The 14,196-nt window shown below is 44.3% G+C and overlaps 1 protein-coding gene across 1 annotated transcript; it reads left to right on the forward strand.

The window, feature by feature from the left end:
* The first annotated feature begins 315 nt into the window (after positions 1–315).
* Positions 316–13,609, forward strand: LOC139299083 (zinc finger protein 638-like). The gene is made up of 23 exons (XM_070921978.1): positions 316–1,735; positions 4,077–4,138; positions 4,569–4,598; positions 5,212–5,411; positions 6,594–6,784; positions 7,363–7,578; positions 7,968–8,066; positions 8,157–8,194; positions 8,310–8,356; positions 8,607–8,638; positions 8,756–8,875; positions 9,075–9,206; positions 9,388–9,429; positions 10,171–10,308; positions 10,406–10,570; positions 10,681–11,121; positions 11,243–11,710; positions 11,813–11,950; positions 12,058–12,283; positions 12,397–12,642; positions 12,785–12,886; positions 12,979–13,100; positions 13,342–13,609. The coding sequence occupies exons 1-23, from the start codon at positions 359–361 to the stop codon at positions 13,387–13,389; spliced, it is 4,680 nt and encodes a 1,559-aa protein (XP_070778079.1). The 5' UTR covers positions 316–358; the 3' UTR covers positions 13,390–13,609.
* The last annotated feature ends 587 nt before the right edge of the window (positions 13,610–14,196 follow it).

The raw sequence follows: 14,196 nt of genomic DNA on the forward strand, positions 1-14,196 counted from the left end.
GCACACAGACAGTAATTCGCACCGTGCTCCTACACTTCGTTTGGAGCCCAGTTCAACACTCTCAGACGCCAGCACCAGAGGGATCCATTTCATATTTGGACCTGTGGCAGGTGCTGCTGCTGCAGTAACAGCTCTCCGATTGGCTCAGATTGAGACTCAGGCGCAGATTACTCTCCAGCAGCTCGCTACTCTAGCGACCATAACTGTTGGCAACAACAACAACGGGTTTGCAGCGGCGTTACCTCCTCACCTGGCCCTCCTGAGTCTTCTAAATAGACATCAGGTGTCGGCTGTTGGGTTTAACGTGGACTCGAACGGAAAAACTTGCATAAATACGCGGCCGTGTCTCTCTGCTGCCATGTACCACCACCACTCCCAGCAACAGGGGCCCCAGCCCTTCTCTAATGGGCCCAGGCCTCCACATCATCAGCCCCCTCAAAATCAACACCATAATCGCCCTCCTTCTGATATGATGTCGCAGGTGATGGGTTTCCAGTTTCCTCGTCCCACACAGCTCCCTGATGAACTAGAGTCTGCTCTGGCTATCCGGGGTGCTAGGGACATGGACCACCGCCTCATTGACCACATGAGCCGACCAAACCAACACCAGAACCAAGGTTCAGGTTCTGGGATCAATCAACATGGAAGCTACGGCTCTAACCCACTAACACTCGCCTCTGATAATCAGCCTGGCCAACAGCAAGGAGTAGACTGGTCAAGCTACCAACCTCCAACTAAACTGTTTGCCAGTCCTCAACCTAGTGCTAGCCACCAGTCCCAACGGCACCAGGGGCCTCAACAGCAGCCCCAGAGCAGCCACGCGGGAACAAGCATCCCAAGCTGGACTGCCACTGTAAGTGGCTCACCGTCGCCCCAAGCCCGGCACCCCCTTGGTGGTGGAAGTGGTGGTGGGGACGGTCAGGGTTTGTACACACCAGAGAGTGCAGGAAGTATCTTGGCTAGCTTTGGACTTTCAAATGAGGACTTAGAAGTGTTGAGTCACTACCCTGATGATCAGCTAACCCCAGATACTTTACCATTCATACTCCGTGACATCCAAATCAACAAGTCGGGCAACCAGAAAACTGTGGCTTCAACTTCCTCACCCTCATTCTCACACAGCATCCATGATGTGCAGCTGCCTCCTACCCGCTCTTCGCCATTGGCACGTTCACGCTCCCCCGAAGTGCCCAGCCTTCTTACTGTTACACAGACGGCAGGTAAAGTCATTGACTATGGTCATGCCAGTCGGGCAAAGGACGACAGTAGTACCCGAGAGACTTTCAAAAGAGAGCAGCTCTCCAGTGAAAGGACAGTTAAAATGTACCCATCATCGTCATCCTCCTCATCAGCTCCAAAAGCGGATAAAGCTGAAAGGCGGCAGGTTCGTTTGGAACACACTGAACCAAGCAAGCACGGAGACCGGGACTATCGCCGGACAAGTAGCGACCATCGCAAGAGCAACCGGTCACCTGGGAGAGAATTTCCACCATCGTCCAAATCTCGTAATTTAGACCGAGACTACAGGTGCGACGGACCCAAACCTAGGCCCTCGTCTGAAACCAGGAGCGAGGCTTCCTCGAGGCGGTCTGTCTCCTCTTCGTCTGGCTCAAAACCACACGGCAGCAGCAAGAAGTTGCCTACCCCCACCATGATAAGTGATTTCTCAGCTGCATCTCCAAAGGTCTATCCCCACACCTGCTCCCTGTGCCACATACAGTGTGATCAGGAAAAGGTGAGTGCCAACATGCCCTCGTATGTCTGAAAGGAATACCGTCACATGTTGAATTTTAGTCTGCAACCAGTCAAGATGAGTGATTCTGATGTCATTCAAGTAGTGTTTTGCACCGTTAGTAATTTCCATTCAAATAAGTTAGTACAAATTGCACTAAATGATCCAGCTACCTGGTAGCCAGCAAAACCTATTGTTTTGAATGATGAATACTAACTGTGCTAGCATGCACTGCTTTCCTTTTGAAAGCATCAAGCCAGATATTTGTACCCCACATTGTGATAACTGCATGTGGCCACCGTCACGGCTGAAAGCTGCAGTTAGTGCCTTCAGATAGCGCACTGCAAATTGCTGCTCAGGCAGTAGCTACGAAAACACTTAATTTTACTTCTTTTCATATGTGCCTTGTTCTTGTGGAACAATTCATTCATTCTTCCATTAAGAACAAGCATGCTGTGGAGTGTGGTTTATTTGATTGACAGTTTCTTGGCCTATTACCACCAGAGGTGGGGGTTGCTGTGTGCATATCCTAACACAGCTCCACCCAGGCTTCTTCCTCTTTGTCCAAATTAGAACGTTCTGAATTCAGAAAAAACAGGCTTTGAAAAAATTCCACAGTGTGGTGCAGTAAAATAAGACTGTAAAGGTGACCCTAATAAGGCCAGTGCTACGAAACATGTTTTGTAGCACTATGCTAACTTTGACTGGTACTGTTTCTCAGCCAGAGGTGTTCAAATCGATTAAACCTTTTCACATAACTACAAGAAAGGTGAAAAAAAAAATGCTCAGGCTCATTAAATAAATTAGATTAAGCAAACCTACAATTTATCCAGCATCAATGTTTAAGTACCAGACCTGTCTAAACTTCCCAGGAAATTCCAATCTTTGGAAAACACTGCATGTTTAATGAACGTCATGCAGCGCCAGTAGGTGTAAGGTTAAAAAATTCCAACCCCATCACAATTTTTTAAAACATTTTGGTCCTTGGTCCCATTTCATCAAATAAACCTTCTTCCTAACTGATATTCTATTGTTTTTTTTTCCTGGGTTAGGACCTTATGAAATACAAATTGGCAGTGAGATGGTGTTTTATATGGCATTTTAAGGGCCTAACGTTTGAGAATTCAGGTTTGGTTTAAAGGTTACTGTAAATTTATACACATTTATACTTAAGCTGCATGTTTGCATGAGTAAAAATTGATGAGGATGGGGGTCTACTAATCAAATATGATTACATTTGGACAAACACAGTTAATTTAAAAATGAATTTGTCAGTGGATAATAGAAATATTTTCTTAGTTCAACAGTTGAATGTTGAATAAACTCCCTTGTTCTCTGAGAAAAATCCAATGCTCCGTTCTCTGCTGTGGAGTGGTGTTTCTCATGTTCTTAAATGGTGTTGTGATCAAGTATACGTAGGAAGTTTTAAAAACGGTATTTACTCTGCTTCAGTGTCATAACAATTACTTTATAGTTGAGTGAGACTGTCCTAATTTCTTAAGTGTGGAATATTTTAAGATCTGGGATATTCAGACAAAAGCAATTTAACGGTCATTTCTCTCTTAGGTTTTCTCATTAAAAGATTCATAACTTACAAAAATGCCATTGGCAAAATAAGGGTTATAGCCTGATGAGTTGAATAGTCAATCATCAATCAAGTGCATGTCATGAGCTAGCAAAATGTGAAGTGGTCTTTGTCAAAATGACTTTACCGCTCTATAAGGTTTCTAGGTTTCCTACTCTTAAACCTCTTGGTGTATCTGAATTATTGTAAACTTGTTAAACTTGTTGTTCATAGGAATTTGTTTTCTTTTATTTTGAACTAAATTACCGTATGTCACAGGCCATGGGACGTAACTTTAGCAAGTTAACTGAACAACATTTACAACAAGAAGACTTTTTGTTTCTACCAGCGATGTACAGTGTGTTTTATGGTGATGATTGATAGACACATTGAAGATAATGGAAAGTAGAATGATCCAGAACAAGTCGATCAAGGACACAAATGATCTGATATTCAAGAACAAGAACTAAGCACTGTATTGTATTTCTGCTAGCGGCTGTAACAGTTTGAACATGAATATGGGATCGAAGAACTGGGCCGCGACTTTCAGTTCAGGGTTTTTCGCACTATGTTTTTAAAAAACAACACCAGGAAACAAAGTTTTGTCTTGGCACTAAAGCCTTTCATTGTAGATAAACAAGTTCTTCGATTGCTTAGATTTTTCCTCCATTTTATTTCTCTTTATACATGTGAAAATGTGAATCAAGCTTTGTTGAGGATTGTTTCCGTTCCTGTCTGATCGTGACATCTTCCTCCCCCTTATCTGTCGTTTTTCTTCAGGACTGGGTTGACCACATTAACACCGTCAACCACACTGCTGCCTGCAGAGACCTGCGCAACAAGTGAGGACATTTTGAATGTGAAACTGAAGCCTTGCATCTCCAGTATTATGTCATAGTTGCTCAGATAAGCATTCTGCCTTTTTGTTTTGGATGAACAGTCAAAAAAATAGAATAGGAGACAAAAAGTTGCATAAAGCAACATCCCAGACATGTATTTGGCTTATTAAGTGCTTATTGGTTAATGTGTTGGCAAACAGTAGCCTGTTTCCACATCCAGGAGACACAGAGAAACGTGTTCCACTGAAGTTGTGTCTCTGGCTACATGGTGTACCTAAGTTTCCTTCTCGCTCTGGTTTAGTCCACCATATCCTGAGGAAAAATGTTGCTTAATTCAGCACAGCTTTGTATTGTATCTTGGTAAATCTCGTGTAGGAGTAAGAAAATGTTGAATGACATGCTAATGGATGTTTGTGTATGTGTGTTTCTGAAGGTATCCTGACTGGAAACCGAATCTACCAAGGTCAGTTGGACTCTCGTTCTTACGTTTCCAATGATCTGTTTTTAGCTGCGAACAGCAGCCACCATGAGTCACCCCTGTCAGTTGGTGGGTCCCGCACATTTCAGTTCAGTCAATAACTTGACTGTGCATAATGTAGTTAATCTGACACAGATCTGCCTGAGCACTTTTGGTTATCCATTTGAAAATTGTTCTACTGATTGTTTCAGTGATCTTGTATACAATTAGGATACATAGAGAAAGTATAGTTGATGTCCATGTTTTAGAACCTAAAATATCAATAACAAACTGACGTGAATAATCCTCTATTTGCTCACTACCTAATAGTCTGTACTAAATAGTCAATAACAGCTTTGTTTCATGGTTTGTTTGTCATTTCTGACACTTGAATACACAACAGTTTTAATAAGTTGTCCAATAAATGTTTTGGAAATCTTCAATCATCAAAAAGAAAACGAACACTGACACATGCAAATGGAGGACTGCAGGCCACCCCCTCCCCTTGTTAACTTGCATCAGTGTGATTGTGTTCTTTCCACTGTAATTTCACTGGTTGTGTCTTTTTTTAAATTTATTTATTTATTTATTTATTTAATAAACGTCGCCTTTGGCCCAGTCGGAGCAGACGATATGGCAGCCGGGCTCTGTGGGATCCCAAGGATCACTCTCCGTCCCATTCCGTGTCCCGGTCCCTCTCTTGTTCTCTCTCCCCGAGTCCTCCTCACAGCAAACACCGGGCGGGCCCCCATCCTCACAGGCCCCATGGAAGGCCTTACTCTCCTCACCGCCACTCTCTCCGCCAACACTACACTACAGGTAGACCACATTCCAGACAGTTACACTCTTAAAAATAATAGAATGATGTCCTTAGGTGATTTGAAATCATGGTATTTGACCGCTCAGTGGATTTAGTAATTTCTTGACATTTGCTTTATTGTCTCTAATCGTTGGTACTGAAGGGACACTCGAATGCAAAAATGCATAATTAGTTCTCAAACATAGCAAATTGGAATGGCGTTACTAATTTGAATGTAGGTTTACTGTAGGGTAAGTACGCACTGTGCTTCATTTTGCTGGAATATTGCATTGGATTTGGTATTAGCTGATGCTCATCAATAAATGACCAGGGAAAGTATGTCCAGTATAGCATACCCACTTCTAAACTCGTCTTCACGTGCTATGGAGCTGGAGCATGACATGGAGTTGAACCATGTAATTTGTAGTTATGTGGTATGCGTCCTAACCCAGGCTAATGTGGGTGCCCCGGTCAGTGTGTATGTTTACATGTACAGTAGTATCTTGGTAGAGATCTCCATGTCTTGTTTGATTATAAAGCAGGTCTAGGTGCTGTATGAATACTGTGAAAGTATCAAAATGCTCAGTCCACGGAGAAATGCACACAGCCCGTATTCAGAAACAGTGCCTTTTAAACGAGACGTCAGAACCGCAAGGTTGTGATGTCACGACTGTACAGTCACGGCACTCAGCCACGCCCCCCAGCAGGTCATCGGTCATTAAATAAAAATATAGAGCTGAAATTAGCATAATGTGGGACCTTTTAATAATCATTGCACGGTTGTGTTATATTGGTCAATTTTACATTTGTGGTAATGACACTAATCCTAGATCAGCAATTGAATGCAACTTTTGCGTCAACTTCATTCTAATGCATTCTTGTTAGTTATACTGCAGGGGGTAACAGGGTAAGATGAACACTGATAATCTAATAATAAGGTGTTCATTTATCTGCCATCATTTGCTATCGTCCTTAAAACTGCATTTTGTCCCGGTGCTCTACTTTCTCCTAAAAGTCATCAGAAATTAGCATTTAGAAGACCTGTAGGGGGGAGCACCCTCAGATCGCGCTTCCTTCTCACCCATTTCACCCTTAACCAGTATGCACGTCTTTATTTTTCATATAATTATAAATTGACTAAATTGAATTATTTAGTTTGCTCTCCTGTCCCCCCTCCCCTCTGATTTATGGCATGTCTACAGGGGGTTCCTATCACGGCGGCGTGAAACGTCCACACAATGATGCAACCAAGTTCTCTGCGGACGCTAGCCGACATCAGTCCTCCTCCAAGGCGGGCCACAGCTCCAAACATAGACCATTACAGTCCACCAAAACTGTCAAGAGCGGGCCGAAGCCTGGAGCCAAGACAGCTAAGATGGTGACTGCTGAGGTCGTCGTGTGCAGTTTGACACTGAAAGACCGGTGTTTTTGAAGCAAACTCAGCCACAGTTTCACAGCTCATTGTTTTATGTTCTACCTAATCAAGCACTTCTATTCCTAAATATGTGCTGGGTTGAACATTAAGATCGTAAAAATGTACACGGCCAACAAAAACACGTTACACTAAGTGTCTCTTAAATCAACTACATTCATTCAGATACCTTAATCTCATCATTGGATTAATCCTAATGTGAATATTGTTGAGTTCTCTGCTAACTTAAATAACAAATGCATGAGCTTACGTTGGAAACTAGTACCTGCTGCACTCATGTCACATAGCAAAGCTTACGGATGCTAGAGGCTGATCTCAGGCAAAATGCTATAAATAATTATGTTTCTATAATTTTATTGGCTTGACAAGTTGATACTGAATTATTCCAAGCACTTAGTATTTTCTCAAGCCCAACAACATTGTCATTATAAGAATGAACAGTTTAATACTTGATCAAAGTAGTAAAATCTTGCATTGGTTTTGACTCTGGTCTACTGAAACTTGACTTCTCCCAAAACGTATGCTGTTGGTTTTTGTAGTCTGCCAAGCCTCCACCAGCCAAGAAGAAGAAGAAAACGGTGACCCCAGCTTCCCAGGACTTGTCCGTTGCCAATCGTCTGGTCTACTTGACGGGCATCCCGAAGGATGCGTCAGAGCAGGAAGTCACCGACTTGGTTGGGTCCTTTGGCAAGATCAACAACGTGATCCTCATGCCGTGCTCCGAGGAAGAGCGCGAGAAGGGCGAAGGGCAAAAGGTACTGTTTTAAATGCAGCATCATGGTTATTGATGAATTTTGCAAGAAATGTTGCCTGTTTAGAGGCAAGATGGAGAAGTACAAGGGCAGGTATAAAGGGGTTTCCTTGTGTGGTGAATATTACAGGCATATTCAATTTGGCCATTTCTTTTAAAAGGATGATATTTACTTTCTGTTTTGTTGTAGCAAAGTTAGCCTTATCTACATTTTCAAGATTAATGAGACTTACAAGGAAGATAATTGGAACAGCAGTTGGTCTCTCCAGCTGTCACTCCTGATGCCCTAAAGAAACAGTAGCTGTGGATATGTTAGGCTGTGAAAATGTCATAATGGTTTCTGTTTGTCCCACATCATCACCGTGTATATTTGTCACCCTCCCCCTGTCGCAGGCGTCTGTATGCATGGTGAAGGCTGAAGACGCTCAGGCTCTGGCTAACTCCACAAATCTCTCCATCAGAGAGCAGCAAATCACTGCTTCAATAGCCAAGGTACCGTGTGGGTATAAGCGCTTATTTTTTGGACATGCTGTCTCATGCACACATTTGGTAAAACATATTTTATTTATCTATTTGTTTTAGAAACCTGAAGCAGGCCAGTCCTCTGACGCTAACAACAGGTCTGTCACAGTTAGCATTTTCCCTTTTGGCCCCAATATGCTGCACACTCACTCTGCCAATTTCAAACCTTACATAGTTGGCTGCACTCACCTAGCAGTATTTTTGTCTTCATAGTAAACATGCTCCAGGACAGGACAAAGGTGCTGCTGGGGAAGACTCTGGTAGGAAAACAAGACACTATTACTGGGAGTCTGCAATACTCACCAATGAAATCAGTCAGTGCTAGCATATCCAAATCTGTCAAGAAATGCCCAGTATATCAACTTATAATAACTATATTTAAATATACCACTTTTTTAGCTCCAGCACATGTTGACAGGTTTTGGCGTCATGCTCGTACCAGGTTGTGGCGTTAAAAACATACTAATTGTAGCTCTGTTTGCACTTTGGCCTCCTCTCCTTCCCCTGCAGTAGGTGAGGCTGACCACAAGACTTCTGATGAGGTACATACGCATGCTTTGCAAAATATGAATCACAACATTGTGAAAAGGGCTGGCGAGTGTGTGCAACTAAATCCTGTAACTCATTTTCCTCACACCTCAATACGATGTCTCCCACAGAAGGGCGTGATGTTGATCACAGGACTTCCTGAGAGCGGCTGGTCAGAGAGTGACATCATCAGTCTGGTCCAGCCCTTTGGAACTCCCTCTGACATCATCCTGGCACGCCAAATCGGAAAGGTTAGTATATCTACTACTACTACTGTCTATTAAATTACTCTGTCCATACATACCTTTGTAGTTACAAATGCAAATTATTTTAGATTTTGGTTTGATTGCGAAAAAAGGTCCTGGTGCTCTTTTCAAGGCTTCTTCAACAGGAAAGTTGACGTGCCTACAACCCAATATTTTCAAAAAACCCTTTTCCCCCTTATGTTAGGTACTCGTGTCAGTGTCGGACACAGAGATCGCCCAAGAGATGGTGAAAGTCCACACCTTTAACCCTGCAAAGATGAATGACTCCGAGCTGAAGATGATCCACCTCAAACAGTGCGTCGGTCTCAGCACGCCGGTAGGGCTCTCATCTCTTACCCAATCTTCCTCTCTACAGTATATTGATCCATCATCACAAACATCATATTCTTTATCGATTATTCTTTTGATATTGTATTTTGAGTGGGGGCATTTCACTCACTTTTGTGAACCTCCAGCAGTAACTGATGATTAGAACTAAAAAAAACCTCTTTACACAGGTGGCTCTCTACAATCTGCTGATGGGAGCAGTGGACCCGTTAGTGAGTATTTCTACCAGTATAGTTCTCTGTCCAGTTGTATTAATTTCTTAATTTAACTGGGGCATTGCACTTTAATAAACCTGTACTGTAAATGCGCCAGTTAGCCAAAAGGCAGTTTTTCATCTGTACTCCCTTGACAATGATCAGCTAATTGATCAGTCAAAATGTTCTATGTGTTTTACGATTCAAAGTTCTTATCGCAGTAACCGACCTAAACTAAGCTACCTCACAGTGACTGCACGACAACGTATCCTGCAGCCGCTTTCACAGTAAAAGCGCTAAACGCTTCTCATTACTTGAAGGGTTTGTACTGCAGCGGGAAAAGTTCATATTAGGCTAACATCGTGAGAACACAGCTGTGTTTTGTCTCTGTGATGGAGTGTGCAGGCTTTTTTTTTTCTCTCCCTCTTCTTGGCTTAAGCAGCTGGAAAGATCCTTTTGGGCGGCACTCTATACATTTACTGTAGATAAGCAACAAGGGCAGTCCTGTAAAGTGTAGAGACCTTTGCAATTCCTTTTTAAAAACAAGTATTTCTGTCTTTGACATAAATTTGTTGTTACAGTGATAGAAAAACACATGACATTAACTATGTACTACTACAGTATTTAACATCATCATACCATGCAGGGTTTTAAATATAGTCCGTCGACCTTGAACTGATTGACTGTTGCATTGCTGAACTGGACGAGTAAATTATCCACCGGCTTTTAAGTGATTGAACATTCCTTTGCGTCCTGCAGCAGAGTCCCGTTCCGGTCGGCTGGAGCAGCCTGCTGGTGATCAGTAATGTTCCCAACACGCCGTCTGGCCCCTCTGAGGTCCAGAAACTGGTGCGGCGCTTCGGTACAGTCATCAAGACCCTAGTGCTCAACAATACGGTGAGGGGCTCTTTGTCTGCGCGTCTGTTGTGTCTCACCTCCTTTTATTAATCCCGCGTGCATGTTGACCTCAATGTTATGTCTCTTCCTGCTCAAGGTCATTTGTGAGATGGCGACCGCAGCCATGGCGCTGTCCGTTTACAAGCGCTTCCAGACGTTTCCATGCATCATCCAGAACAACCCTCTGTTCTTCTCCCGCAAGCCTGACCCCAAAGCCAACACACAGACCAAAGTCATCACCGCATACCTTGAGTCATCCGAGGTCGGTAACTTTGATGATTGATTAGCAATGGTTGTGGAGAGCTTTGCACACATTTGTTATCTACTGCTGGCATACTTTAACTCGTATACCTCCTTTGTCTTTGGTCTCAGGATACACCTGCAAATGGAAAGGGCAGCCAAACAGCAGCAGCGGCTGCTGCAGACGAAGAGGAAACGGCACACGGAGAGGATCCTGAACCTCTGTCGGAGGGGATGGAAAAAGACGGAGACGGGAAGGGCAAGGAGATGACGAGCACAGGGCAGACGCCGGGTGAAGACAAAGAAAAGGGGAGCAAAGGCGATGATGACCAGCTTGCTAATGCTGTTTCTGACTCTTTGGCTGCACCAGACCCCAAACCGGAAGCAGACTCGGAGACAGACACGAGGGAAACATCAGCTGTTGAAACTGTCGTGGAGATGGCAGAAGAGAAGAAAAACACCAAAGCATCTGAAGCAGGACTCGGCGAGACTCCTGCTGGTGAAGAAACAAAGCCAGCTAGCTCTGATGGGATAGCAGTTTCCCAGGAGTCTGCCATGCCAGAGCTCCCTAAGGTAAAATATCTGGAAAATGTCACTCGGCTTCTGTTGTTGGAGCCAGACTGGTCAGGAATTGATATTGATATAATTGATATTTGTGAATTTTGACATCTCTTTACGGTCCCCGTTTCACCAGGTTACTCAAGAGATGGTTAACGCGCTGCTTGTGGAGTGTCGGACGAGAATTGTCGGCCATCCCAACAAAACAGTGACTCCCACCAACGGAGAACAGGGGGGAACACAAATGGAGACAGAGCAGGGCAAAAAAGCAGCAGAGGAGACAAAAGAGCCAGCCCAGGACCACACAGAGGAGGAGGAGGAGGTGAAGAAGCAGGAGAGGGAGCGGAAGGAGAAAGAGGAGAGGGAGAAGGAGAAGGAGAGGGAGAGGAGGGCCTGGGAGAGGAAGGAGAGGGAGCGGGACGAAAGGGCCAGGAGGGAGAAGAGGGAGGAGGAGAGGAGGGAGAGGAAGAGGAGGGAGAGGAAGAAGGCGTACGGCGAGGGTTTGTCAGGATTGAGGCCACCTTGCAGGTTGGAGAGACACCAGCAGAGCTCTTGGTGGGATGAGCAGTGCACCAACTCAGAAGCTGAGGCCAAAATGGTGAGGGTACACGCCGGGTGTGACCAGCGAGTTGACGCTGTGCTCTTCATTGTCATCCTCACTTGGATTGTTTTTGTCCTGTCACACCATCAGGTGGTGGAGGAGGAGGAGGACTTAGACGAGTTCCCGTTCAACATGAGTGACTTTGTGACGGTAGACGAAGTGGGAGATGTGACCGACCTTCCATGCTCTCCTTCTCCCGCTGTTCCCATGGAAACCACAGAGGGAGGGGAAGACGCTCCTGGGGTACATTTTAGATTCCATATGTTTCCCTGTGTGGTCATTGGGCTGTGAGAATTTGAATTTCCGCAACGTAATGACATCACAGTCGTCTTCCTCTTTTCTGTTTCTAGGACACGCCCATGGAGGTTGCCACGGAAACATCAATGTCAGAGGCCACAGCGACCCTGGTGAAGTCCGACGACTCATCAGAGTCTGGACCTGCGACTCTGCCAACAGCCGAGTCTTCAGGTGGTTCGGTCCCCACCACTGCAGCATCCCCCTCACCGGCTTCACAATCGGACTCGTCCCCCGGCCAAACACACATGCCAATATGTCAACCAGAAGCACTCGAGAGAGGTACAACTTCACACTCTGATTCTGACACTGATGACTGAAGGGAAACGGCATCTTTCTTAGATATGTTTTCTTTCATTTTAAGCTGGCCTGAAATTCCTGTCATAATTTATTAGAAACCACACCGACGGACAATCTGGCCTCCACAGAGGTGGAACCACTTCCCACATCTGCCCCTGCCGGTTCCTCCTCAAACAGCCCAGCAGCAGAGGTAGTGACAGTAGAGAGTGAGCGAGACGAGAAAGAGGACAACGCTCTTAGTCACAGTCAGGCTACGGCGGAGGAGGAGGAGGCGGTGGTGTCGGGCAAAATGGAGGAACAGGAGAAGGTGAAAGAGACGAGAGCTCCTGCCGCGGAGACTGGTATGCTTTATTTGATTTTTAGTTTGAATAAAATCCATGGTTGGCAGCAGCGCGTCAGTGGTTAGAGAATCAGGCTTGTGACCACAACATCTTCACATCAGTCCCCTTTTCCAGATTTTAAAGAGGTCTCTGTCTGTCACAGGAAAGCACAAGCAGTCTGAAGACCAAACAAGCACTGAGGAGGAGAGTGTGAAGAAGAGCGCAGACGGCTCCCTCCCTCCTTACAACCCCAGCAACCCAGTTGGTAAGACATTTCACTTTTTTTACATGTATGTTTATGTATTTTCATAGCAGCTGATAGAGTTCACTTTCATGTCTGTGTGTGTGTGGCCACAGGTATGGAATACTTGGTCCCAAAGACAGGTTTCTTCTGTAAGGTGTGTAATCGGTTCTTCAGTGGAACCAAAGAGGCGGAGATCAACCACTGCAAAACCTTCAAACACTACGTGAACCTACAGGTAGGCAACACGCGTGGATACACCACAAAGATGGAATTCATTCTAGTGTTCTCCTCTAAGGTTAGGGCTGCACAATTAACCGAATATTAATCTCGATCCACGATTTTTTCCGCAATTGAATGAAGATGATAGAGTGCTATATTAACGTTTAAAATGCGTCAGTATCCCTCTACGTTTGTTTGGTCGCAGAGAGGCCAGAATATTCCGGGCTAATCCAGTACCCTCACTCATTCTCTTGTAGAAATACTTGCCGAAGATGAAGGCGAAGGCCAAACCTGACTCCAGCTGAACGACACTGCGAAACTCTTGACTGAAATTTGCCGTTCCCCTCCCTTTTTTTTGTATTGTCTCTTTACTTCTCATTTAAGGGTCCAGATTCTCATAACGGTGCAGATTAGGCTCACGTCCCATGTCTGTTTTTGAATATGTGGTATTCACTGAACCTGTATACAGTGTAAAGATGGCTGGCAGTGAGAACTGTGCGCGATCAATAAAATGTTTTTACTAAATTGTCTTGTTATTGTCTGAAATGTGTCCTTCTGCAGTTTAATAGGTTTACCAGTATTTGATAAGCCTGCCCCTTTTTTGCTGTTTTGTGAATAGGGGACGAACAACAAAACTGTTTGCAAAACAGCACATGCACATTCAAAATGGAATTGGTTTCAGCTCTAATATCCAGCATGTGAAAGAATTCTTGTGGATCACTACAAAATATCTCTTAACTGTTGACCAAGCCACCTCTTCCTCTGTAACCTGGGCCATAAAATTGAAGATTGAAAATGCAGAAATATGCATACACATTCTTTAGTATTCATGGTTCTCTTTTTATAAATCCCACTCACTGAAACAAAAAATGTGTTTATGTGAGTGTCCTGCACCATGTGGGCTCACAAGACGCTGGATGGCAACAACAGCCAGGTTGGCCACACGACAAATCATGATATACATTTCCACAAATGAATATTCATTTCCACAAACTCAAAAAGAGAACATTTCAAAATATTTAATTCCCATAACAGCAATGTCTTGCAATGTTGAATACGGTGTTCTCCGTCTTAGTCGGCAAGCATTTTCTATCTCGCGAAGACAAAAACCG

The sequence above is a fragment of the Enoplosus armatus genome, chromosome 2, assembly GCF_043641665.1.
Source record: "Enoplosus armatus isolate fEnoArm2 chromosome 2, fEnoArm2.hap1, whole genome shotgun sequence".
Taxonomy (NCBI): domain Eukaryota; kingdom Metazoa; phylum Chordata; class Actinopteri; order Centrarchiformes; family Enoplosidae; genus Enoplosus; species Enoplosus armatus.